We start from the raw sequence: 27,700 nt of genomic DNA on the forward strand, positions 1-27,700 counted from the left end.
GGTGCAGTGACGGCATCCATGCCGCTTCCCGAGGGGCCGCCCCAGAGCGCCAGCATCTTAATTCACTCCTGCAAAGGTTACCGGATTCACCAAGCATCTTAATTGTGTTGACATTATTTTCTTCTTTTTAACAGCAAAACAACATTCCTCTTAATGTTGACAGCGTTTTCTCCTTTTTAACACTGATTTTAAATATGCATTAGGAGATGTCTACTGAAAACAGGCACTCCTCGCCTGTGGGCAGACGTACGGGCTAAAACACAAACAATGATCGCAGGCATCGAGCAAAGGGAATTGCTGAGCAGGTGCGCAGCAGGGGGAGAGAGGCCAGCGAGGGGGTCTGGCAGCACAGGGAGGGAGGCACAGAATAATTAGCACCTTCAGTTGGAAGGTAGCAGGTGTACAGTTTCAGACTTCAAGTGGGGAAGAGAAGGTGGGGGAAGCCAGGGGGGCTGCAGCAGGGGAGACAGAGACATTCTGTAGCTGTCGATTCACAGATTCTCCAAAGAAAAATCAGAGAAAATCTCACCAATCATGACGAATATTCTAGAAGGTCCCGGAAATTGGTTCTTTCAGCAAATGACTTGGGATGCACTGACCAGGGGAGCAATGGCAGCCCTCAGGGGGTTTGCAGAGGCGAGGTCCACACAAGACACAAGTGGAAGTTACTGCAACTTAAGAATGCAGTGGGCTCCACCAACCCGCGGCCACCAAACTTGCCTTCCTCCCGGCAGTCACTACTTTTGTCTTGGCGACTCCCTCCTTGTGTGATGGGTCCTGCTTCGGGGACTCGGCACCTGTCGCTTTCTTGCCGATGGTTACAGAAGTCACTGTTTGGAAACTGTCCACGGTGGACATGCAGCTTGGCCTGGGACACCCGGGGAGCTGAAGCAGAGCTCAGCGGGGAGGCGATTCCAAGAAGGAGGAGAAGCCCGTGCAAGCGGAGTTGTTGAGGTCATCACTGCAGGCAGTGGGGGCTTCCTTGCACTGAGAAAGTGGGGGACGGTGCCTGGCATTGCTGCTGTCTCTGGAGGGAGGGGTACCCTGAAGGTCCTAGTGCTGCTGCACTTCTGCACAGTGCTCAGGACAGCCAGGCAAGCTCCCGCTGCCTGGGGAGACCCTGCAGCAGCAGATGGAGAAGCACGGTGGTGTGTGGTGTGCACTGCACAAGGAACTGTCCAGCTGAAGGGAGCGTCTGTGCTTCAGGGGCAGGGCATGTACTGCCTGGAGACTCTGTTCTCACATCAGCTTTGCCAACCCTAAGTGTATAGGTGGGACTCCGTCAAGAAACAGATTTTCCAAAGCACAAAGAACCAGGCACAGAGGACCCAGTTCTCCTTTCTGCAAAGTAGGACATTCCTGTTCTGCCTCTCGGTGCTAGTGAGAAGGCCCGGCACCTTTGGCTTGGAGAGGAGGGGAGGCTGAAATCTGTCTCTTATGGATCTTCGTCCTAGGCTGGTGAGGAAGCAGGCCAGGTGAAAAGCCAGGAGAGAATGGGAGGAGCAGGCAGAGCCTCTTCCTCCCTGTGACAGCCAAAGTGGTGTGAAGGGACCTCCTCCTGGCGTGGGGAGATGGGAGGGGCTTCACGTAGGAGCGGAGGCAAGACCAGGGCCCCTCGAGGCCCCATGAGTGACCTGTTGTTGCTATAACAAATTACCACCAACTTCGCAGGCTAAAAGCACACAGATTTATTATCTGAGAGCTTCGGAGGTCAGAAGTCTGAAATGAGTTTCAGTGGACTCGGATCAAGAAACCGGCAGGGCCACGTCCCTTCTGCAGGCTGCAGGCAACAATCGATCCACTTCCCTTTTCCAGCTCCCAGAGGCTGTCACCGTCCTTGGGTTGTGGTCCCCCATTACCCTGACCTCCATTTCCGCCATCACATCTCCTGCTCTGTCTCTGTCGCTCTGCCCTTCTGTCTTCTACGGACCCTGGCCATTGCCCTGGGCCCATAAGGCTAAATCTAGCATAATGTCTCCATCTCCAGATCCTTCATTCTACCACCCATGCAAACACTTTTTCTATGTAAGGGAACAGAAAACTCCAGATTTCTGGAGGCCCGCAGTGAGGTGGCATAGCAAAGAGGTATCAAGTTGTAGCACACTGGGCTATGCTGCTGCCTGCAATGCTGGTATTCCATATGAGTACTGGTTTGTGTCCTGGCTGCTCCACTTCCAATCCGGCTCCCTGCTGATATGCCTGGGAAAGCGGGAGAAGATAACCCAAATACTTGGGCTCCTACCACCCTGGATGGAGTTCCCAGCTCCTGGCTTCAGTGTGGCCCAGCCCCAGCCATTGTGGCCATTTAGGGAGTAAACCAGTAGATGGAAGATCTCTCTCTCACTCTGCCTTTTAGGTAGATAGATGGATGGATGGGTGGATGGATGGATGGCTAGATAGACAGATAGATACTGGAAACACAGAGTTTTCAAGGGCAGGTGTATAGCAGGGAGCTGGCATGGGATGAAAGGCTGCCATCAGAGAGGCTTCAAGGTACGGGATGGGAACGTGGCTCAGACAGGGGCTGCCGTGGTGAGCAGCCATCTTTCCGGCCACTACACGGTCCTGACCCAGGAGGACCGCGTGTGCCATGCGTGTCTGAGGACTCTCCTCTTCCCAAGCTGCCCCTTGCTGAAGAGCTAGAGAGTTCTTTGGAAGTGGAAAGAGGTGGAGAGGGGCCCCAGAGCAATATCCATTGCAGGGAAATGAGGAATCTAGGTTTTCTGTGCAAGTCCAAGTGTAAGCTACTGTGTTTGGGACCCGCTTCCCAGGCACCATCTCTTCAGAAGAACCCTGCAAAGTGGCACCACAGAAAAGTCATTCAGGTCTCTGCCTGGGTGAGCAGAAGCCAGAGGGAAGCAGGCGTGGCTGTAGGCAGAAGGGCTGAAGGGGGCGGCCACACTGCATCAGAGGAACCGCGGCCAGTGGGCCCAAGAGTCAGCCTTGAACAGCTGGATTAGAGTGTGGACAAAGCCCGAGTCGTCTGCTCACGGAGCTGCCTGCTCCGCACAACGAGCACTCTGGGTCCTGGGCACTTGGCTATAATTCGCAGGGGACTAACCTATTCGGTCTCCCCCACCGTGTGGCTGAATGAGCAGACACAAGTAAACCAGCTGTGCACTGTTCTCATGTTCCTTCCTCACCGCATGCAAAGGAGTCCTGCTGTTCTAGCTGCTTCCACGAGCTTGGAGTCTTATGCGAGTGGCGTGGACTTGGCAGGCAAAGGGGCCGGCTCTGGGGAAACCTGGGCCCGTGACTTACTCTCGCCTTTCTGTGGGAGGAGGAGCACCGTCAATGCCACAGTCAATGCCACGGCCCCACTCACTTGTGCCCCTTCCTTTCAGGGCTGCTGGGGGCCAGTCTTGCTCTCTCTCTGCAGGGAGTCCCACCCTGGGGTTGGGGCATGGAGCTGGCAGGACAGGAAGGGTTCACAAAAGGATAAATGCGCCCCAAAGTCCTCGAGCAGATTTGCTAGCATGGGGTTTTCTCACACCAAAGGAGTCGTTTGCAATCGGTAGTCCCAGTAGTCTCAGATAAAGGTGACCACAGCACACCTTAAATGAAGAGCTATCAAAACCTGGGGGGATTTTACATGCAAAGCCAATTTCTAGATACTGAGCAACCAGCAGAGCAGCTGCTGGGGGCCTGGATCCTGTGGGCCCTGAAGCTGGCGGCGCCTGAAACTTCAAGGCACCCACCAGGTGTTGTCCCCCACTCTTGCTGCTTTTCTGTGCCCACGACGATTAGGAGTGAGGACTTCCACAGGGGAATGTCCCCCAAGACACAGCAACTGCGTATAAGCCGCAAAGGGCCGTGAACGTCCCCAGCATGAGTAAGTTCTCTCTCAACCTGGTGCCTATTGCACGTTCCTGCTCAGAGAGGCCAGGGGTCGACCAGACGAATGCGTCTTCTGCATCTTGGGCTTGATGCCGTCCCCTCCCCTACCCCGTATGGACTAGGGAAGTCCCTGTGCTCTCGCTGGTCGATTGAGGCTGTCACTCAAGCTGAGCCTTCCAATAAGTGAGACACGTTGGAAACATCAGCAGGTTTGCCTCCAAGCACCAAGAGCTCCAAAGGGAGGGGCATTAGCATCCGCGACACTGAGTCAACCACATTCAAATCATCTGAACACAAATTAACACAACTCTCCTGTGCGTGCTGGCAGCTGGGCCTGCTCTCCCCACTCTGCGTGGGTTTGCACACGACACACTGCAGGCTCTAGGCACACGCATGAGTAGACCCTAAGTAATCATGGCTCAACAATGACCGTCTGCCCATTGTTAGAATCACCCAGGGAGAGGCACTGGGCTTCAGAGGCATTTCCTGGCACTCCCTGGTACTGGGTCTACCTGGATGTCATCCACCTGGGCACAGGCCTTCTGCGGTGCAGGGCTGGGGGGCTACACGCACTCAGCGGCTCCATGGCAGCTGTCCCACTCCTCTCGATGCCCATGGGGAGCCAGCTGTGCAAGCCCACCTGCCTCGAGTGGGGCTCTGTTCTGGCTGTGGAGACAGGATGGGGGAGACCCTGGTTCTGACGCAGCTCCTGTCACTGGGCCCACTGAATGCCCGGCCTGAGTTGCATTGGCGCACACATGATACACAGGATGAATCCATGGCAACTTTTGTCACACTTGTCCACCCCTAGCTTCCTAAGTCTCCCACTGAACTACAGCTGATTCTGTTGTGTCCCATTTCTCTAGGGATAAAGGACCCGCTCAATAACGTGATAGAAAAAGCCTCTTGGGATGGTCATTTCCATTTGCTCCTCTGCACTTATGTCCTTGGACCTGCCAGCGTCTTCCCTCCTGCCCCATGCTAGGCCCTGCCTCTCCCAAAGCTGAAACAGCCCTCCTGCTCACCGCTCTGCCACCTTGGCTGTCCGGTCCTGGGCCAGGGAGCTCTTTCTGCTGTCCACATGTCCCCTCCCACAGGCCTTCCCAGGCTCTTACCACCTAGTACGTGTCCATGTCAGGTGCTGCTGCATGGGCTCCCCCAGCTGCCCCCAGCTGCCCCCTAGGGGCCTCTGCCCCAGCACCTGTTGCAGTGTTTGTAACTGGTCTCTGACCCACGGTCATGGCAACCTGCAGAAGGCAGAGGCTCCTCTCTGAGTGGCTCAGCCCAGGCTCACTGCACAGAGCCTGGCTCACTTTCTTGTACTCAGAATAAGCTGCCGATTGAAGACATCAGGGAGTTCCCATAAGGCATAGAGCAGAGAAAGCGTCTGTGGAATCCCCGAGGTGGACCAGCAGTCTGAACACACTTGATGCATTCGACTGGCCTGAGGCCCTTCTGGCCTTGGCCACACGGTTACAGGTTCCTTGGTGGCAAATCCCATTGGCTCTTTGAGATAAGATGTCAAGAGCAAGGACAAAACAAGCTTGCGACTCAAAGAGTAGAAGGACGGCAACATTTAGGAAACGTAAAAATGCTCAGTGACGTCAACCAACAGATCCACCAATCGCCAGGAAGACTGCAAAGACCTCCGGGCTTTTCTTCTCTCCTTCTGTCCCTCGACCACAAGGCTACGCAAAGCTTGACCAGGCACCCCCTATGCTGTGTGCGCAAGGCTGCAACACGAACTGAAGTCAGAGATGGGTGCTCAGTGCATCCAGCAGATAGGTAGGATGCACGGGCAACCACTGCCCAGTGTGCGCTAGAATGGAGCTCTGCATGTGGAGTGGAGAGCTGAGGGGCCATCCAGGAGGGCTTCCTGGGGGAAGAGGCCTTAACAGGCATGCACATTCTAGGCATCAAGCAGTTTGCATCCCTGAAACTTGTGGTCAGATTCCGCCCACACAGGGAACTGAATAAGGAGAAGAACCCGAGGGCTGCTCTCTAAACACTACCTGACTGCTAGCACAGGTGTCCCGAGGGTCCCCTGGTCCTGTGCATTGTGGCTTCCTGTAGAGGGCGGCAGTTGTCCAGGCAAGCTGGGCCTCCGGCTATGAGCATGCAGTCTTCAAGTATGTTCATGTTCACTTCTTTTTTTTTTTTTTTTTTAAGATTTATTCATTTTACTTGAAAGTCAGAGTTACACAGAGAGAGGAAAGGCAGAGAGAGCAAGAGAGAAAGAGAGAGGGCCTCCATCTGATGGTTTATTCCCCAATTAGCCGCAACAGCCGGAGCTGCAGTGGTCCGAAGCCAGGAGCCAGGAGCTTCCTCTGGGTCTCCCACACGGGTGTAGAAGCCCAAGGACTTGGGTCATCTTCTACAGAGAGCTGGACAGGAAGTGGAGCAGCCGGATCTCGAACTGGCACCCATATGGGATGCCGGCGCTTCAGGCCAGGGCGTTAACCCGCTGCGCCACAGCGCCAGCCCCTCACGTTCACTTCTTTGTTACAGGAACACTAGGGACTGAATCGTGTCCCTGGCCAAATTCACACCTTGAGACTCTAACCCTAATATATTTGGAGGGAATTAATGTTCAGTTACGGTTGGGATCCTAATGTGACAGGTCTGGTTTGAGCTTTCTCTGCTGCCCCGTGAGGACATGGCTGTGAGGAGGCCATGCACGGGCCAGGAAGAGACCTCAGCGGGACTCCACTGGGAGGCACCGTGATCTTGGACTTCCCGGCTTCCTCAAGTGTGAGAAAGGGGAACTTTGCTGTGTAAGGGCCCAGACGTGCGCTCTGTGTGGCAGCCGGAGCAGAGTAAGTCGAGGAGGGAGACAGAGCCCGAGCCACGTAGATTTGACTGTTTCTTAGGGCTTGTCAGGATCACGGGCATTTTGCATTTCAGTGAACATCTGATCTCTATTTTTAAAAATTTTTTATTTATTTTTATTTATTTTTTTGACAGGCAGAGTGGACAGTGAGAGAGAGAGACAGAGAGAAAGGTCTTCCTTTTTCCATCGGTTCATCCCCCAAAGGCCGCTGCAGCCGGCGCGCTGCAGCTGGCGCACCATGCTGATCCGAAGCCAGAAGCCAGGTGCTTCTCCTGGTCTCCCATGGGGTGCAGGGCCCAAGCACTTGGGCCATCCTCCACTGCACTCCTGGGTCACAGCAGAGAGCTGGACAGGAAGAGGAGTGACCGGGACAGAATCTGGCACCCCGACTGGGACTAGAGCCCAGTGTGCCGGTGCTGCAGGTGGAGGATTAGCCTAGTGAGCCATGGCGCTGGCCCATCCTGGTCTCTAAATTTAAGTCATTTAATGTTTTTTTGAAGATCTACTTATTTGAAAGGCAGAGTTATGGGGTGGGGGCGGGGAAGAGCGATCTCTGTCTGCTGGTTCACTCCCCAAGTGGCTGCAATGGCCAAGGCTGCGCCAGGCCAAAGTCAGGAGCCTCTTCTACATCTCCCATGTGGGTGCAGGGGCCCAAGCACTTGGGCCATCTTCTACTGCTTTCCTAGGTCTTTAGCAGGGAGCTGGATCAGAAGCGGAGCAGCTGGGATTTGAACTGGTGCCCATTTTGGATGCTAACACTGAAGGAGGTGGCTTAATCCACTACACCACAGCACTGGCCTCAATTATTTAAATTAAAAAATGTAAATGCTTCACATCTTAGTTGGCAAGCTCATTAAAGTAGCCACATAGCATCACAGAGAGGGTGGGTGCTAGTCCTGGGTGACCTGGGGCTGGGTCCTGGGCCTGGGCTTCCTGGGATTACTGAGTAGAACTGGGCACAGCTGGGTTGTCTGCCTGGCACAGCACAGGCCCTGGCAGCTGTCAGTGAGACAGGGGGTAGTGTGGAAGGCATTCTGGGAGACTCAGTCCTCCTTAAATTCACCACTATAGGAACAGGCTTTAGAACAGCTAGATTCACTTCTCTCTCTGGGCAGAACCAAAATTCCCTCTTTGCCTGTTTTTCATTTCAAACCCCGTGACTTCATCTGCCTGGATCTGTGTTTCTCAACCGCATCTCAGAAAACGCCGCAGGGCATCTAGAATGATCTCAGCCAGTGTGGCAATGTTCTTATTAAAATCACAATATGGAATTCATTTTAATTCGCTTCCATTTGTGTTATATATTTGAAAACATCCCATCAAAGCCATCTGGCACTTTAAGACCTGGCTGAGAGTTTGCTGAGACATCATGTGAACAGTGTCAAGACTTCGTTCCTGCAGGAGCTGGCCTTCCGGGCTCCGAGGAGGACGCATGAGGCCAGGTGTTATCTTTGCAGAGGCTTTGGATGCGGCGGGGTGGGACCAAGGGAGAGCAGGGTAAGCCGCTGCCACCGGGCTCCTCCACTTTCCCATCAGCCTGGTACCCTGGGTCTTGTCATGTTGCCAGGAGGTGGCACCATTGAGAGAGCGTCCTAGCAATGACTCTCTGCTTCCCAGAGTCCCTGCATGGCCCTCTGTGAGGATAAACGGGGAGGCCTCACCCCCAGCGCCAGGTGAATCAGTTCTCTCTGAGAGCAGCTGCCGTGGGGCCGGGCTGGAGCGGAGGAGAAGTCGGGAGGGAGATGAGAAGGCATTGTGACGCCCAGACCAGGAGAGGCAGGGGCTACAGACAGCAGGCTTTGGGGGAAGAGAAGACGACCGAGGCTCCTGGAAGCACTCAGCTCAGGACGTGGGTGGGGCAGAATGAAAGCAAATCACCCAGGCGGCGCGGGTCACCCAGCGGGCGTCCTTCCCAGCGTTTCCTTAAGCTGCACCTGCTCTGTGCTGCCGACACACGGCCTCTTGGTCATTTAACCCATTTGTTTTTTGGAGAGCTAGACAGAGCTCCCTGTTCACTGGTTCACTTACTAAACCCCTGGGATGCCTGCACCAGCTGAGACGGGGCCGACCTCTGGATAATTTAAAACCCACTCCTGGCCTCTCTCACATTACAGCCCAGGCCACCTCCAGGCTGAGTGCCCATACCCAGAGAGGTGAGCACCACCTCCATTGTCCCAATGCTGCATAGCCCCGGGAAGCAGACACTACAAAACGCTGGATGCAAACCGGGATTTGTCATCGACACATGTGACACGGTGGCCTCTGTGATGAGAAGCCCATGCCAGCGCTGTCACCGCTTACTTCAAAACCGCCGGGTGTCTGTCCTCAAGCTGGTGTCACCAGAAGCAAGCTCACCATCACCCAAAGGAAGCAGCCAGGCATCAAAGGGCAGACATGGGGCATGCATGAAGATCACAACACAGGCCCAGGAGTCGGGAGAGCCAGTGTCCCACGAGCTCGACGCCGAGCAAATCGATGAGGCAGACGCGGTACACCTGCCACCCTGCCGCGACCCAGCTGGGAAGTGCACCCCACCCTTACCTCCAGTGGGCTTTCAGAAAACACTTTCCATCCTGACTTTAAGATGTTGGGTGTCCCCCTGAGCTGATCATTCCACAAATGGGCAAAAGATCGGGACCTTGAGGTCCCCACCAGCTGCCATCGCCACACCGGGAGCAAACTGCCCATTCCTGCAAAGGGTGGGCAGGGGCAGGTGTGAGCCTTACCTGGTCCAGCTTCCAGTGGAACTCTGCAGGGCGAAAGGTGTCGGCCTGGTCGAAGTCCTTGCGCAAGAGGAAGACGAGGCGGCAGTTGTGCACGTACAGGGCGTAGTGGTGCCGGTTCATTTCTGAAAAGCAGAAGGAGGGGTGGGGGAGTGAGAGAGCCCCCTGTGTCCGCCTCTGCTGCTCCACCTCTGAGCACAGCTCGGCAGGGCAAAGCCACGGGGCCGTCCAGTGGGTTCTGATCAAAAACGTTCTAGAACACATGTGGAGCTCACTGAGATGGAAGAAGACGACTCGGGAGAGCCTACAGCAAAACTGCGGAGAATCCTGTTGGGCTTTAAATACTGGCCAAGCTGAGGCTCCGCAATTGCATCGGCTCCGGGTGGACACCACGTAGGTCAAGGGGCCCTTTGCTGTTGTTGGCATTGCTGACATTTGTAGGAGGGTCAGGGGGCTTCTGCCAGTCCCACCAGCTGCTGTGGGAGAGTTCTGGGTTTGTAAATTTATTTGAGAGGTAGAGTTACAGGGAGAGGGAGAGACACATGGAAAGGTCTTCTTTTTATTTTATTTTTTTATCATTATTTTTATTTGACAGGTAGAGTTATAGACAGTGAGAAAGAGAGACAGAGAGAAAGGTCTTCCTTCTGTTGGTTCACTCCCCAAGTGGCCGCCACGGCTGGCACTGCGCCAATCTGAAGCCAGGAGCCAGGTGCTTCTTCCTGGTCTCTCATGCTGGTGCAGGGGCCCAAGCACTTGGGCCATCCTCCACTGCCCTCCTGGGCCACAGCAGAGAGCTGGACTGGAAAAAGAGCAGCCAGACTAGAACCGGTGCCCATATGGGATGCCTGTGCTGCAGGTGGAGGATTAACCTAGTGAGCCACGGCACTGGCCCTGAGAAAGGTCTTCCATCTGTTGGTTCATTCCCCAGATGGTCACAAATGGCCGGAGCTGAGCCAATCTGAAGCCAGGAGCCGGGAGCTCCTTCTGGGTCTCCCATGTGAGTGCAGGGACCCAAGTACTTGGGCCACCTTCTACTTAGTTCCCAAGCCATAGCAGAGAGATGGGTCAGAAGTAGAGCAGCTGGGACACGAACCGGCACCCATACGCAATGCCGGTGCCACAGGAAGAGGCTTAGCCTACTGCACCACAGCACTGGCCAGTGAAAGCATTTTAATTGATAATAATGAGGAGATGCGTGCAAAACATCTGTGCAGGGCAGATGCTCAATAGCTCTTCGCTGTTAGGAGGGCGATTACCCTGCTTCGTGACCACAGCTGTGTGGCCAGGGCGTGCCAGGGGCTGTTTTCTCACAAGGATGTCACCAAAGAGTGGCAGGAAGGAGACCATCTATTGTCAAGTGTGCTGGGGCCTATCCAGGCCAGTGTCTGGGTGATCACTCTGAGCCCCTGGCAAAACACCCACAGCTTGGCCATTGGATTTTACTATGTATTTTTGTTCCTCCCACCATTAGAGAGATGGTCCCATATAATTTATATTGAAATCTGTTAGGAAATATGAGGAAAGGCCAGCGTTTTGGTATAGTGGATAAAGTCACTGCCTGCCATGCCAGCATCCCATGTGGGCACTGGTTCATATCCTGGTTGCTCCACCTCTCATTCAACTCCCTGCTAATGGCCTCGGAAAGCAGCGGAGGACGGCCCAAGTGCTTGAGCCCCTGCCACACATGTGGGGACCTGGATAAAGCTCCTGGCCCTTGGCTTTGTCTTGGACCAGCCGTGGCCATTTGGGGAGTGAACCATAGATGGAAGCTCTCTATATACCTCTCCTTCTGTCTCTATAACTATGTCAAATAAATCAATAAATCTTAAAGAAAAGGAAAATATCAGGGGGCACTGGGGTTGTGGTGCAGGAGGGTACGCTGCTGCCTGCGACAGTGGCATCCTATATAGTGGCATCCTATTGGAGCACTGGTTCAAGTCCCAACTGCTCCATTTCCAATCCAGCTCCCAGTTAATGAGCCTGGGAAAGCAATGCAAGATGGCTCAAGTTCTTGAGTCCCTGCAACCCACATGGGAGATGCAGTTCTGGAAGCCTGACTTTGGCCTGGCCCAGTCCTGGCTCTTGTGGACATCTGGGGAGTGAACTAGAGATGGAGGATCTCTCTCTCTCTTTCTCTTTCAAATAAATAAAGACTGTTTAAAAAAAAAAATGAACATATGGGCCGGTGCTGTGGCTCACTTGGCTAATCCCCCGCCTACGGCACCGGCACTCCTGGTTCTAGTCCTGGTTGGGGAGCCGGTTCTGTCCCAGTTGCCCCTCTTCCAGTCCAGCTCTCTACTGTGGCCCGGGAAGGCAGTGGAGGATGACCCACGTGCTTGGGCCCTGCACCCGCATGGGAGACCAGGAAGAAGCACCTGGCTCCTGGCTTTGGATCAGTGCAGCACACCAGCCGTAATGGCCATTTGGGGAGTGAACCAATGGAAGGAAGATCTTTCTCTCTGTCTCTGTCTAACTCTGCCTGTCCAAAAAAAAAAAATATGAAAGGTCCTCACAAAGTTCATGGAAAACTCATATCATGAAAAAAATTGCATGCATTTCCAATTTTTTTGCATACAAATAAACTTATCTTTTAATTCCATTTCTCCATGATTTTTTTGGAAGTACCTTTGTATAGAAAGAAAACATTTTTGCCTTTGTTTGTATTTGGAGACAGGGAGGCTGGGGTAGAGGAGGGGCCAGGAAAGAAGAGAGACTCCTGCTGGGAACACCCTCCAGCCTGGGCAGCTCCTGTCCCTTTCTTGTGACTTGACCCCTGGGGTCCAAGCACACGCCAGGCCCCTGGTGTACACAGTGCACTGCTGAGACAGGCTCGGGAGCCCACCACCTTGCTTTCCTGTCCTTAAGAGTTCCTCAGGAAGCTCCTTCCCTCCTCTCTATCCACATCTCTGGCAGATCTTCAAGCCTTCCCATCACTGTAGATGTTGGAACAGTCTTGAGGAGGCCAATCCAGCCACACATCAGACATCGCATCTGATTACAAGATGCAACCCTGCCTCCACTCAGCCTCGACCCACAGCTCTGCAGCCAACAGCAGGGAGGCGTGGGGTAAGGCCCGTGCCTTCGGTCTCCTTGTTCCACCCCTTAGCCCCCACTTTCCTCCTAGCTCTGGTCATGGTCAGAGGCGAGGGAAGCAGATAAAGAGGAAAACAGCATAGAGTCTTTTTTAAAAGCCGGTGGAGTTCACAACTTTCTCATGAATGTTGTAAGTCCTGTGTCATGGCAGGTGTCTACCTATGGGTCCCTCCGAGGGTGCGTGGGTTGGTTTGTGGAGAGGCTCTGCAGAGACTCCAGATTGCTGCCTTCCCTACCATCCCCTCAGGAAGGCTGGCCCTGCTCTAAATCCTGAAGCGGGAAGTGACGTCATGAATGACGGTCCCTTTCTGGATGGCTGGGACTTTTATGCCGATTGTAACCCCGTTTCTGTTTGGCCCCTACCTCTCCATTCTGGCTGAACTTTCCTGATTCCTCCCCAGCTCCTGGCCTCTCTTGGTGGTCCTCTCCCAGGCCCATATCCACTCCTGCTGCTGGGTTCTCCTGGCAGGCAGCCCTCCGGCCTCGAGCCCAACTCTGGAGGGCCATGTGGCACAAGCACAAGAAGAAAACCCCTTGTGCCCTGCCAGATTGTCACTAAAGCCGCTCTCCCCACTGTCCTTCTCCCCACCCTGCACTGAGGCACTGACCTCAGACACCTGGACAAGAGTCAGGTCCCGGCTTTCACACTCCCTGTTCTCCTGAGCCCGGGAGCTAAACTGCCCCAGGCCTCGCCTGGGATCTGCCTTGACACCAGCCTGGAGTGAGCCCCTCACCCCCAGCAGACAACCTAACTCTTCCCAGTGATGTTTCTAGGTGCCTCTGGGGTGTGGGAGCATCACCTCCCTTTCGCTGCAGGCAGGGGGCCATTCTAGCACCTTCCACCAAGCTGACACCTCCACCATGCCCGCTGGTGATTACAGGACAAGGGTGGCCTCCGTCTCTTGGAAAGCCCTGTGGGGACGCAGTGTGTGAGCCACGTGTCATTCACTGATCTCAGGGAACCCCAGCAGTAGTAGGAGGGCTACACACCAGGGGCAAGGAGCCCCAGCAGGAGCAGCAGGTGGGTGCTGGGGCGGGGGTTACTGAGAGGGGGCAAGTGCTGGGGAGAAATCAGGAAAAGCAGCTGAAAGAAGAAAGGGCCCGGAGAAGAAGGACCAACGGAAGTGAGGGTGCAGGGCACAGGGACGCACACAATGTCCTCACGGTGTAGACACTGCCATGCATTCCTCTAACCCCGAACCCTATGTCCTCAGCTCCTAGGCACACTCAGCGACCAATGCCCATGTCACAGCCTCTCCTGTGTTAGGTGGGGGCAATGTGGCCGCATTCTGGCAGGTGGAACACAGTCAGAGGTGAGAGCTGCCATCTTCTGTGCTCACCAACACAGGCCTTCCATGTGCAGCTCTAGCTTTATGGTCGGTGGTGAAAAAGGGCGGTGCCAAATGATACAGGGCTCCTGGCCTCTGAACACCTGGGCGAAGCACAGATGCACAGCAGGGCTCCTGCACAAGGACAGGAGGGAACGCCACGAGGAAAGAGTGTCAGCCTCCCAGGGTGTTGCCCCTCCCTCCTTCCCTCCATCTCTCTCTCTCACTCTCTTTCTGTCTCTCTCTCTCCCACAATTAGTCTTTGCTGGCTAGTCAATTCTTTTACACAACTATTTATAAATTACTTCATTATGGATCTGCATTAATAAGCTTCACTCGGTGTAGCAAACAGCAATTAATGCAATCTTACGAAGGGCGATTTGACAATTTTACATTAATAGCTTTCCTAACATTTCTGGTCAGGAAAGCAGCAGAGATGCCCAGAAGGCACATCCAAGAACACTCACTACAGCACTGTTTTATTTGTACTTAAAAGGAGACAATCTAAATATTTAACAAAAAGGGGCCAGTTAAATGAGGTGTGATAAATCCATATGGCAGAATTCTACACTGCCATCTAATTCACGTTTTTAAGGAATATTTTATCACATAAAAAAATTATCTGGATATGGTTACATAAAGGAAGAAGATAATAGCATCACACGTATTATAAAAATATATTGAAAACTCTAAGGATGGTCTCCATATGCATGGATATAAAAATAACGTCCCAATGAAATGCACAAAATGTTATCAGACAATATCCCCCAAGTGTCAGGATTTTAGGTGGTTTATGAATTCTCTGTTATATTTTCTGTATTTTTCACATTTCTGCTGTAAACAAATGTTGTTTTTATACCTTGAAAAGGTTTTGATATTTAAAAAGTCCCAAATCAAGCTTTGAGTTATTCTTGATATTTTTGTTTTTATTAAGGACAAGGAGATATTTAGAGCTGTTTTTTTTTTTTTTAAGTCTGAGAAATTAGAGAAAAATCTTCCCGTCTCCTCTAAGTTGTAAAGTGTGATCTTATACAAGGGCCAAACTGCACAGCACAGGTCTCGCCAGCTGTGGAGCTGGAATGGCCATTGGCAGATCTCAGTGATGACAGGGGGCCTCATGGGTGAAGGCAGAGTTGCCAGCTGTGGCTGCCCAAGAGAGCTCCCTGAGATCCTGGCTCATTGAGCTGAGGTGGGACTCTGGTATCTACATATTTTTACAAATGCACTAGCTTATTCTAACAACAACCTCTGGTGCTCTAGTCTGGGCTGGGAACATGGAGCCAGAGGATCCAGGTTCTTGGTAACTGGCTGTGCTGTCCTGGGCCAGTCCCTCAACCTGCCACATTCCAATTGCCTTGGCCGTACGCACTAGCATCTGTCTCTGGCTGTCCCACCTCCCAGGAGTGCTTGCTACATCTCAGAAAGCACTATATGTAGGTCTTCAAAAAGTTCATGGAAATGCATATTCTGAGAAAACTGTGCCTGGATTTCAAATTTGTCTCTGCACCAAAATAAATTCCTCTTTTAATTTCTTTCTCTGCACATTTTTTGGCTTCTGTGTGTGCAGCTGCTGATCCTAGCTTGGCTGCTTTGCGTTGGTCTGCACATCCCTGAGCTGTTGCCTCCTTGAGATTCAGCTCCAAGATCCTGATGGGAGCAGTCTGCTAGTTGCCCCACACTCCTGGTCACTGAGCACGGCCCTGAACCCCAGCGCCACCCCTGGCAGGTGTGAGGGGTCCTTCCTGCATGAATGTCTCAGAAAACCTGCCCTTGGCACTGACCCCTACACAGACCCATCACATGACAAGGGCAATGGCAGGCAGCTGCATCTCAGTTTCTACGTCCAGGACATATATCAGTATTTATGGTGAAGATCGATTGAAACAGGGAATGTGGGAGTTCCTGTAGCACTGAAAAGTGGGAAAAAAACAGAGGTGATGAGGACAAGGACAGCATCAGGTAACTCAATGGAGCACTGATCATCGGTCTGATGCGGCTAAGTGACTTCCTGCTTTGTCTCCTGTTTACTTTCGTTCTTTGCACGTGGGAAACTGAGGCTCAGAAAGACTTAGTACTTTCTCTGGTCACACCTTCAGGAGCCGTCAAGCCAAGAGCTGAGTTGTCAGCCGTTCTTCTGCACCAGCTTCTTAATATTATAGTTGCTGTGGTGGCCATTTTGTTTGGGAATTTTAACTAAAGTAGTGTAATACTTGAAATGGGAAATTGTGCAACTGTAATCAGAGTTGTGAACTTTGCCTATGGCCTCAGTGAGTGTGTGTGCACATGTGTGCATGTGTACACACACGTCTGTGCATGTGTGTGAGCGTGCATGTTTGTGCTTGCGTGTGTGTGCACACATGCACGTGTGCATGCATGTGTGTGCGTGCATGTACGTGTGTGCACCAGAGCAAAGGATGTGGATTTAGCTGCACTACGTTGCCGTTCTAGTTCTGAAACTTGCTGGCTGTTTAACTACTTGTGACAAGTTATTTGGCTACTCACTGATATTTGCTTGTTATCCTTAACTCGGAAAATGCAACAATGCTTTCATAAAGTTGTAGAAGTGAGAAAACTGTATAGAACAGTGACTGCTAATTCCTGCGTGCCAGGCACTGTTCTCAGCACTGCATGTCTATCAACTCATTTAATCCTCATCACAACCCTATGAGGAAGTTAACACCATGCTGCCCATTTCACAGATGGAAAGGGACACACAGAGAGGGTGCAGCGTGTGCCCAAGGTCACACAGCTATTAAGTTATGGAGCACTAACCACCACGCCGTGACTTGCACAGACGGTCTCGATATGCGATACATGTCTAACAAGACTGGTGACTGTTGTTACACAGGGTGGTGATTTTCCAGCCACTGTTTTAAGTTCAGGCTTTTATTCCAAGGGTTTTTGGAAACCTTCCTTATCACACATTAAAGATGAGGCTTCTCTGCTTGAAGTGAGGATGAAACTTCATCTCACATCAGCACCTCCTATAGTAGCCCTAAGATTCTTCTGGGTGTGCTAGGGTTCCAAGGAACCCAGTGTGAAAACCACTAATCCAGGCATTGGGGTGCAGTGGGGTAAGCCATGCCTTGCAACACCTGCATCCCATATCCGACCACTGGGTCAAGTCCTGGTTGCTCCACTTCCTATCCAGCTTACTGCTAATGCACCTGGGAAGGCAGGGATAATGGCCCAAGTGCTGGACACCTGCCACCTAGGTAGAGACCCTGATGGAGTTCCAGGCTCCTGGCTTCCACCTGGCCCAGCCCCAGTCATTGTGACCATCTGCAGAGTGAACCAGCAGCTGGAAGATTTCTCTCTATTCCCTTCTTTCTCTCTATTACTCTTTCAAATAAATAAATACTTTTTTAAATAAATGCATTCTTTGCATCTATGCCTCTACTTTTCCATCTTTCCTGTTCCTGCTTTCTCCTGGGACCATCAAAGAAGCAATGAAAAAACAAATCAGAGACCAGAATATATTCCCCGGGCTGCCCTCATGCTGCTGCTTTTCTCCCACATCCTGCAGAGTGTGTCTGTACCGAAGGGTGCCAGGCCAGAGACTCACCGGTCTTATCTGAGTTGCAGAGGATGGTTTCCTTCTCGGCTCTTACACCGGGGCTAGGGCCATGTCTCATCCACATGGTGATGGTGAACTGATCCGTCAGGTTCTTGGGCACAATCCCATCAGGGATCTTGGCGCCCTGCCGGCCATCAAACTTGAAGATCATCTCGCTGCTGTCCACCAGCAGTCCTGCGGTCCAGTTGGTGGCAGAACTGGGGGATGGCAGGAGGTCGATGATGCCGGAGGAGGCTCCTGTCGTGGGCAGGGGAGAGAGAGTGAGCAGAGAGTCATTGCTCTGTGACCTGCTCCTGGGTCAGGATGGAGCACACAGCACACTTATTCAGAGGCCTGTGCCTAGCCCTGAGCTGGAAAACTTGGAGAGAGAGGCGTCAATCACCATCCCAGTCCCTGAGCTGCTTATCGTCTGCTTGGGGAAGCACTAGCAAGTTACACACAAAAGTGCTGCACGAGGCACATCAGGGTGTGAACTACGATACAAAGAACAGGTGTTGGAGGAGTTTAGAGAATGGGGAGAAGCGTAGGGGCTTTTATTTGCAGAGAAATTTCCTAGGGAAAGCCAAGGTTTGAGTTGGATGCCCAGACTGACTCATCCATGCAACCACCCATCCATTCACCTGTCATCCATTTAGTAGGCACCAACCAGTGCTAACACCCCCTGCTAATGCTGCCACACGAAAAGGAATGAGACACAGTTCCTGACTTGGAGAGGGTAGGGTCAATGTGGCAACACAACTGAGGTCAGGGCTGTGACAGGAAGGTCCCAGGTCCTGATCCCTTGGGCAGGCATGTGAGCCACTTCACACTCAACACACTTCTGTACCACCATTCGTTGAGGCCAGATGCTCCAGTGGCTGAGAACACAGGTACTAAAGGAAGCAAAACTTGAATCTGACCCAGGGCAGGAAGACAGGATGGCTGGAAGTAGTACAAGTGCTATGGGCAGATTTGTGCATTAGAATCACATCAACAGCTTTGGAGAGGGCAGGGTTGAGGTGAGAGACTGGCTGGCCTGGAGAGAATTCTGACTGCCCCACCAGGAGGATCCATGGGCCTCCATTAGCCGCCCACAGAGGCTCAAAGACAGAGTTCTCCACATCCTCTGCTCCATACAGGAGCAGGTGAGAAGGAGGAGGATCAGGAACTTCCTGTTATATTCAAGTAGTAAGAAACAGGGAGTCTGGGGACCAGCGCTGTGGTGCAGCGGTTAAAGCTGCCACCTGCAATGCTGGTATCCCATGAGTGCCGGTTGGTGGTGCAGCTGCTCCACTTCTGATCTAGCTCCCTGCTGATGGCCTGGGAAGGCAGTGGAAGATGGTCTAAGTGCTTGTGGGCCCCTGCCTCCTACGCGGGAGATCCAGGTGGAGTTCCTGGCTCCTGGCTTTGACCTTGTTCAGCCCTGGTAGTTGTGGCCATCTTGGGGAATCAATCAGCAGATGAAATCTCTCTCTCTCTCTCTCTTTCTCTGTATTCTTTCAAAATAAATAAATAAATCTTAAAATACAAAGCAAAAAAAAAAAAAAAAAAACAAAACCAGGGAGATTAAGGAGGGTCCTGGGTGGGGGCTGGGTGCACGGGCCTATTCCTTGGCACAGCACCAACCACTCAGTCATAAGCTGAAAGGTTTAATGGACGGTGGTTATGTGCATTACCTGCCATTTGTCTAGGATCATTGAATTTCTGACTTCCGTATACCAGAGCCTCAACTCTCCTCAGGGATTGGGTTTCAAAGTCACCAACCACGGAAAATCTGCAGCTGGAACTGCTCTTGAAAATCCTTCAGGGGAGGCACCGCATTGGAAACCAATACACTTGGCAGAGGTTCAACCCGGCCGGTTTTCCTTCCAGCCTTGGAGCGAATCATCAGGCCTCTCCCCACTGACTTGCAAAGGAAAGCTCTGCCTGGTGGGAAACATGTACCCCCCCACCCCAGCCCAGATGCTCTGCTCTGCCCTGTGAGAGGCTCACCCTGGGAGAGGCTTCCACAACTCTGCAGGCTGAGAAAGTGGGTGGTAGGGTTTGAATTGGATTCAGCTCCCTAAATTCTTAGGGACATTTAAACCCCAAAGTCTACTGTTAATGGTTAACGGATGAATGCTGGAGATTGAGGGATTAGGGTGGAGGCTGGATCCAAGGACGGCGTCTGAAGGTGGGGCCTCTGGGAAGTGGGGGGTGGGATTGGATTAGGTCCAATGATTACGTCCATGATGGAATCATGAGAGCTTCACAAAGAGGAGCGCATGGTCATGGAGGGGGAGCGTGCTTCCTGTCTCTCGTGCTTCCTGATTACCAAGTGGTAGTTCCTCTGCACGGGCTCCACCACTGCCAATCAGCTGCCCGAGCCATGGGGCTGCCCAGTCTCAGACTGTGAACTTCCAAAACTGCCAGCCAGATCACCCTTCTGGTGTTTTTAAAGTACTGAAACACTAACACAGTGGGAGACGCAAGTCTCCCCATTCACGTTCATGCTTAGCTTGTGCTTATCGAGGGAAATACAGGTAGAGTTGGTGGCTTACATAGGATTTCCTAGGGGTTTTGCCCAGCACTGCGCCTGACACCGAGTAGGCTCTCAGCTAATATTTATGAAAGTGTTTGCTCTCACCCAGGGCTCCCATGAGATGTTTCTGCTAACTTAGCCAGTGTTCAGAGGAGCTTGCCCATCTGGCCTCCGTTCTACTCCCCACACTTCTCGTCATACCTGTTCTCATCCCATGCTCCTAGCTCCTGGATTGGTACCCCTGTACGTATCTGATAAACTAATTCACACTATGGTTTTAATAACCAACAAAGCCTCACCCTCCTTCAGTATGTGTGATGAAAGGCATCAATCAAGGTGGTGGCGGGCAGAGATCTGTGAGTGGTTTGGAAGCAGGAGATGATGGCTTTTTGCAAAAAGCTCATTTTCCCCAGCAGCCTCTTTGGCCCAATTAGTCAGCGGAGCTGGGCACCAGGATTTGCCCAGTGTGAAGTCAGGGGTGACTGCAGCACACACAGAGTGTGCATCAGTTCCCGAAACCTGGGGCGGCCAGAGAGACACAGGATGAGTATTCAGGGCTGCTCACGTCTCACTCAAGCCAATGACACCGACACAGTCCAGCAGGAGCCCCTGCAGAGGTGTGTGCACTTTCGGCTGCTGGGACGAGCTCGGCCATCACACAGAGCAGCCAGGCCTCCTCCAGGGCCCAGGGGAACTGGGGTGCGTTTGGGAAGGGGAACTGGGGTGCGTTTGGGAAGGGTATGAAACTCTACCATGTCAGGGCCTTTGTTTTGGCGAAACCCTTTGCTGTTCCTACAGAAATCACACTACAGTGAACACTTCAGACCAGGGAAGGAGCGGACTATAAATTCCTCTCCAAACATATCTGGATAGAGGGAGAGAGGTATAGAGTGAAGCCTAGCGTGAGGGCATGGGGGAGACCTACAGGGAAGGTTTGGAGGCAAGGCTGGTCACAGAATAACCCAAGCCCGGTCAAAGATATTTTATAGATATATCCAATATTTATAGAGCTTTATTATTGTTAGAGAGAGAGAGAGAGAGAGAGAGAGAGAGAGAGAGAGAGAGAGAGAGAGAGAGATCAAGTGCTCCCATCCATTGATTCCCTCTCCAAATTCCACCAACGGCCAGGGTTGGAGTGGGGTGAGAGTCACAGCCTGGGAATGCAATCCAGGTCTAGCATGGCAGTGGCAAGAACCCAATTATCTGAGCCCTCACTGCTGCCTCCAGGTCTGCACTGGCAGGAAGCTGGAGTCAGGAGCCGGAGCTGGGACTCGACCCTGGGCACTTGGAGTGGGTGTCTTAACTGCCAGGCTAAACGGCAACTCCAAAGCTTTGCTTTGTCATAGTTATAAAAGTTTTCTGTTTTCTCCTAGGAAGTTTTTATTGGGCATTGTGTGGTGCCAGACCTGAATTAATTAAGTACTTCATGAGCTCTTTCTTAATTGCTCACGTGTTTGATAAATACTCCTGAGATTCCAGCTTGCAGACAAGAGCCTGAGGCTGAGTGAGCAGCTGAGTGAATCCATCATCCGGACTTCCCGGCTCCGTGGCCCCTGCTCCTTACCTCCTCCGTGCACGGTTTACAGGCACAGAAACTGAGGCCCAGGGAGGGGGAATGACTGGACTGAGATCACACAGCCACCCAGCTGGCCAGAGGCAGAAGTGGCTCTCAAATACCCAGTGTTCTTTCCAAGACACAGTAGTATGCAGGGGGCCAACCAGCCGACCTGCCATGCACGGCTCCATCCCATGGACCCCAACTCCCCACCCAGGTGGCTGCTACCGCAGACAGGCATGTTGAGGACAAGGGGAGCCATTGATGTGGCGCTCCCCGGTCTTCCCTGCTAAAGAAGAGACACAGGCCATCCTCCCTAACTCGCATGTGTCACCTGCCCCGAAGCATTAAGCTGCATTGAGCCAGATGGCGTAGACCTCCATAAACGTAGCAGATTGTATTTCATTGCTTGGTTCACTTAAACAAACTGAGAATGATTTACTTTCTCTGAGAGTTCTTCTATCGCTTCTCCCAGAGGGATCCCATGGGAAAGCAGTGGGTAGACAGGATGCGTCACTCGCAGAGATGGTCTGTGCACCGGTGTGCATTGGAGATGCTCCTGTGGAGTCCTCCTCCAAGGTCCCTGCATTTGCATTCTATGGCTTTAATGAGAGCAGAGTGTCCTTAGTGCCTCCAGCTGTGCCTGTGGCAAGGGTGACTGACCCACAGCCCTCATGGTCCCCTGCAGGGCGTAGGGTGGGCTGGGGATAGGTGGAAGGATTTCAAGGAGAAGGTCCAGTGAATCAAGGACACCAACTCTTTTGCAAAGCATTCTCTGCATGGGAGAGACCCATGGTGAACACAGCAGGGACAAGGACACAGGGCAAGGCCAGCTCCCTATCGTTCCAGTCCATGCTGCGAGTGGCTCAGTCATGCCAGGCCCTGCCATGAGAATGCAGCAATGGACCAGGTGGAAATGGCTCTGCTGTGAGGCACCAGGTAAAAGGCATTGATTTTCTGGAAGAAGCAATTCCATGAGGGTGTGGTTTAGTGACAGAAGATCCCAAGGGAAGCCAGAGGGCCTCGTGACGAGTGCCTTATGCCCCACCAGGGTTGTACGGTGGCACAGTGCACTCAGTTCACAACATGCTTCTGTGACTCACAGATTTCAGCTTGGCCCCGTGACTTTCTCTGACTGTGAAATCTGAGTGCAAGTGACACACGCCACATCAGGGCAGAAACCTTAACACCCAGGCCATGGCTCCCCATGTGTCTTTCCCACTTGTCATGAGATTGAAAATGTTCTAGACAGAAGCTGTTCCACCAGCCTGGAACTTGGCGGGGAGCCAGCATGGAGCTGAGCCACAGCCGATCCAAGAAGACTACGTGACAGGAATGAGGAATAAACCTGGGCTATTTTACATTGGATTTCAGGGTCACTCGTTACTGCAGCATCACCTGTCCCGCCCTGACTGATAATCCACACACGTGATTGCCATTAGCAGCCCCAGATCCTACTTCATCTGTACACCGGAAGCATGGGCAGGAAGGATTTCCAACATTCTCTCAGGACCCACATCTCCTTGTTCCTACCATCAGACTGTCAGCCTACTTCCGTTTTCCTAGACAAAGAGGGACTCGTCTAAGACTTGGATTCCTAGGTGAAGCAAACAGGGCTTTGGAGAGGGAGTGCTCATCCAGGCTCCCTGGGCAGGGCCGTGGGTACCTGGCTGCTGCTGAGCTACAGCAGGGCCACTGTAGTCCAAGACCTCCTCCCCAACAGAGAGGACAGCGGGAGTGGAAGCTCCTTGTGACCTCCTAGAAATCAGCAAATCTCCAGGGAGAAGCCCGCTGCTCGCTGTCATCGCGCAGGAGTCAGTGTGAGTGCGTGATGATTGATTTGATTAGTTTCTTTAGAGGAAGAGGCCTCCTTGAGATCCCTGACACTGCGAGCAGTGGCTATGACTATGGGACTGCTGCCATCACGCTGCAAGCTCCAGTTCCTGAGAGAGAGCTTAGAGAGACCCACGACAGCTTCCGGTAGCTGGTCCATTCTCAGGATATAAAATCTCTGATAGTCATTCTCAAAACCATCTTCCTTAAGCTGCAAGGTACATTAGAAAACCTGGGACATTCACAGCATCTTGAAAAAACACTGCTGTGTAACTTTTTAAACACGTCTGTCTTTCCCAGAAGACTGACTTGTTAAGTGGTCTTATTAATCTCTATATTATTTCAAGAGTTAGCACAGCCTTTGGACGCTCAGCACATATTTTCTTGAATTAAACAAATAGACGAATGAATGAGTGAGTCCTCTGTTAAACCCTCGGGGGTTTGAGATAAATAAAACCTAGCAACAACTTCAGGGAGGCTCATCTGCACCACTCACACGGACCATGAGATCAAGCTCCAACAGGACCTGTTCTGGGAATTCTTGACTCCACATACGAAACAGCTGACCCTGGCATTGTGCACAGGAGGTGCCGGCCAGCTGCCAAGAGCCCTGCCATCCCCACGAGGAACAGCCCCTGCCCCCTGTGCTTTCCAGGGCGCATGCATCAGAAACTACTTGTCCGTTTTCTATAATGTGCAGTGACACAGGGTCACCCACGCCTTGGGCTGCTGTAAATGTCAAGTATAATTTCACCGCGAGGTCTCCCTGGAGCTCCAGCATGCATCTGATACTCAGGGCAGTTTTGAGACACTGCACCTCTAGAAAGCCTGGTGGTCAGATGGTGGAGACCTCCGTCTGACTCTCCAGGTTTGCAGGAAATGATTAGCAGTTGGCCCAACTTCTCCAGGAAGCCTGGCTTTATGAAATCCAGAGTGAAGTCCCCTACATGCTGAAGGGGACACATGGTCAGGGCCCTCTTTTTCAATTTTTATTTACAGGGCTGGCGCTGTGGCATAATGGGCTAGGCCTTTGCAGGCAGCGCCAGCATTTCATATGGGCGTTGGTTCATGTCCCAGCTGTTCTTCTTCCTTTATCCAGCTCTCTTCTATGGGCTTGGAAAATACTAGAATATGGTCCAAGTGCTTGGGCCCCTGTACCTGCATGGGAGGCCTAGAAGAAGCTCCTGGCTCCTGGCTTCTGATCTGCCCAGCTCCAGCCATTGTGCCCATTTGGGGGGTGAACCAAGATGGAAGACCTCTCTGTAATCCCACCTCTCAAATAAAAAATAATAAATAAAATCTTAAAAATTTATGTAGTTTCTTTGAAAAGCAGATATAGATGATAGGTAATAGATAGATGATAGATAGATCGATCCATCCATCCTCCACCTGCTGGTTCACATCCCAAATGCCAGGGTTGGGCCAAGCCAAAGCCAGGAGCCAAGAACGCAATCTGGGTCTCTCATGTGGGTGGCAGGGACCCTACTACTTGCACCATTGTCCCCTGCTTCCCAAGGTGCACAAAAGCAGGAAGCTGGAATTGGAAGCCAAAGAGTAGGGATTCAAACCAGGTGCTCTGGCATAGGGCGTGGGTGTCCCAAGCAGCATCTTAACTAAGTACTAAGCACCCTCGCTGCTCTGCTCTTTTTGTCCGAGGAAGAATGGTCATGTATGTGTAGAACAATTGAGAAGCAATTGTCTGACATCTCATTCTTCTCTAGGCCATTTGCAGTGTGGCTGCTTCTTCCTGCAGCAGGCCTGACACCAGCCAGGCTCCCACTTCCCCTTCAACACGATTCCCTTGCTGCTCCTCTTGAAGTCCCTGTGGTGGGCAACAACTACACTCACATGATGACCTCCTGGGAGACATTCCTGGCAAGGCAAGGTCACTGCACGACTCTAGCATCACAGGGGAAGCTCCAAAACGCAAATCAAGGGGGCCTGACCAGAACTGACCCCCAGAGTGCACAACGCACAGGCACATAGTAACTGAGGAGGGGTCCGGAAAGGCGAGGGGGAGAGAACGTCCTGGTGGGAGGCAAACAGGAGAACCTAGGGACGAGGGTGAACCAGGCGAGGGACCGGGGCAGGGGGGGGTGCCCTGACCACAGAGGGGGCTCCAGGGATGGATCAGTAGGGTGGAGGCAGGCTGGGATTTGGACCACACCTGTGTGTTCTACAGGCCATGGTCATCGCTGCCCCTAAATCTGCTCTTGCTTCCAGATTCCTAGTGCTGGTTGGCTGCACCCTTGTCCAGTTGGATCTTCACAGCGAAGCCTTAGATTCCTTCGTTCTCACTCCTGGCAGCTAATCTGTTACTGAATCTTGCTGAGTTTGCCCCTACATCTGTCTTAGATTCATCCCTACTGCCACTCCCCTGGTTCAGAACTCATTATCTCTTGCTCAGGCATCCTAATTGGTCTCTCAGTTTCCATCCGAAGTCGATGAAGATTTGTAGCATGAAAAATGCATGAATGCTGAGGCTTCCCGCCTCACGGCAGCGTCCCAGGTGGGAGGCCCGGCAGGAGCCTTCCTCTCTCCCCTGAAAGCACACAGAAGTGTTTCCAGGACCAGAAGGGCCCACAGGAGTCAGGGATCTCAGCCCAGCCTCTTGTTCAGAAGTCTGGGTTTCCTCCTTTGGGCCTTGGAGAGAGCATGGGGCCCCAATGGGAAACAGACCCCAGCACCAGATCCACATCTCGGTCTCATTCATTTGCTTCTGCCCTTCTTTTCTCCAAGCTCTCCTGGGAGCTGAAGAATGCAATTAAAGAGTCAGATTTCTGATTTGGAGGTAAGCTTGGCTGTACCTGCTAGGGTTGTGCCAGCCCGGTTCCCCCGTGTGGGTAAGGGTGGTGGGCAGCATGACTGGGGAAGTCACCGGAGACAGACTTCTGCCATTCAAAGTCAGCTCCCAGGGTCAGATGCTGTGCGTGCCTGCCCTGCTGTCCACACGGAATGTGCCATGTTCACACACCGCATGCAATTGTGTGCTTAAGATTTCTCCCTCCGAAAATCCCTCTCGCCTTCCTTATCTCCCCATCTCTCCCTAGCAACATTCAAAATCAAATCACAGGCTTGTGCCCTGGGGCCCATCTGATCTTTAACAAGCTGATTCCATCATCTCCTTCTAACCTGGAGGAGTTTAGAAAATGACTCTAACCCACGGTGGCGTGGGGGCCAGTCGGCTTAGAATTCAGGTGCTCGGGTAGCGAAATGGGATTTTCATTCAGAGTGAGATGTCAGCCTAGATGGCTTCTCTTCAGGCAGAGGGGAGGACAGGGCTGCAGGCGGCTCTCTGACCATCACAGGCCCCGCTACCTGTTTCTGCCAGAACCATCTGGAATACTGAGACGCGGTTTCCTCCATCCCCTGTACAGTTTCAAAGAGGTCTGTGCTGCCACCACCCTTCCCTGCTGGCCTGGGACGTGATCAAGGGAACAGGGTGGAGCCCAGACAGCGTGGATGTCAATTCCGAAATTCTCACTGGGTTCTGTGGGCGCGAGCAGTGTGGGTGAAGAATTGTGTGTGGGTGCAGTGCATGCATGTGTGTGTGTGTGTGTGCATGTGTGTGTGTGTGTATACATAGGTGTGTGAATGCTGAGGGGGGAAAGCCACCCCGAAAGACAGCAGTGGGGGCACGGGAGGACAGAACGCATGCATGCAGGGATCTCCATTTCCTTGGCGGGATTGAAGTGACCCCCAGACACAGGCCCAGTGGAAGAGAACAGCCTTTCCTAGGCTGCAGAGTCACATGTGAGCTCCTGAGTATTCTTGGAGAAAATGAGGAAGGATAGAAGTGACTGCAGGTGTGGCGAGGAAGGAGGCCCCTCGGCACAGCGAGTGTCTCGTCTTAGGAACAAGGGGCAGTGCCCACTTAGGAGGCACTCATCTCCACGCTGTCCAGGCTCCCTTCAGAGATCCAGGCCTCTGTGGATGCTGGGTTAACGAGGCCGCCATCCACACACCCGGCTTCCAGTTCTGGATGTGAACTGGCATAAGTCCTTTCTCATGCTCTGGGCCTTACATTTTCCTTCTCGACATCACCGTCACAGTGCAGGTGGGGCACTATACAAAATAGTGTGCCTAAAGTCTGCAGGTGCACACAGTAGGTGCTTCATCAAGCTGGGTTCCCCCCACACCCACTTCTCACAGCACAGCTCCTTCAGCTTGGTTTCCCAAGTCCTGGGCTGTCCCCTATCCTGTGGTCCCACCTCACGGCCCACAGACCCCAGCCCTCTCTGCTCTACACCTGAGTGTTCAGTTCCCTCCGCCACCCTGACTCCAAGCTTCTCCTTGCTGTGGGCAGCCAGGCCCAGCCTCAGGGATATGTGACCCAGGCAGGGACCCACAACCCCAGCCTTAGTTGCGAAAACTTGGTTTAAAGTTTTGCCATCCCTGTATTAAAATTCCTAACAATTTTTGAA

At 52.6% G+C, this 27,700-nt stretch overlaps 1 protein-coding gene across 1 annotated transcript in view; it reads right to left on the minus strand.

Moving 5' to 3' along the window:
- CLSTN2 (calsyntenin 2) overlaps window positions 1–27,700 on the minus strand; it is a 585,390-nt gene that overhangs the window by 72,211 nt on the left and 485,479 nt on the right. The window contains exons 7-8 of the mRNA XM_002716578.5: window positions 17,377–17,625; window positions 9,394–9,515 (exon numbers count right to left, since the gene is read on the minus strand). Coding sequence (XP_002716624.3) covers window positions 9,394–9,515; window positions 17,377–17,625 — 371 coding nt within the window. The remainder of the gene's footprint in view (window positions 1–9,393; window positions 9,516–17,376; window positions 17,626–27,700) is intronic.

Source organism: Oryctolagus cuniculus, chromosome 4 (assembly GCF_964237555.1).
Source record: "Oryctolagus cuniculus chromosome 4, mOryCun1.1, whole genome shotgun sequence".
NCBI lineage: Eukaryota > Metazoa > Chordata > Mammalia > Lagomorpha > Leporidae > Oryctolagus > Oryctolagus cuniculus.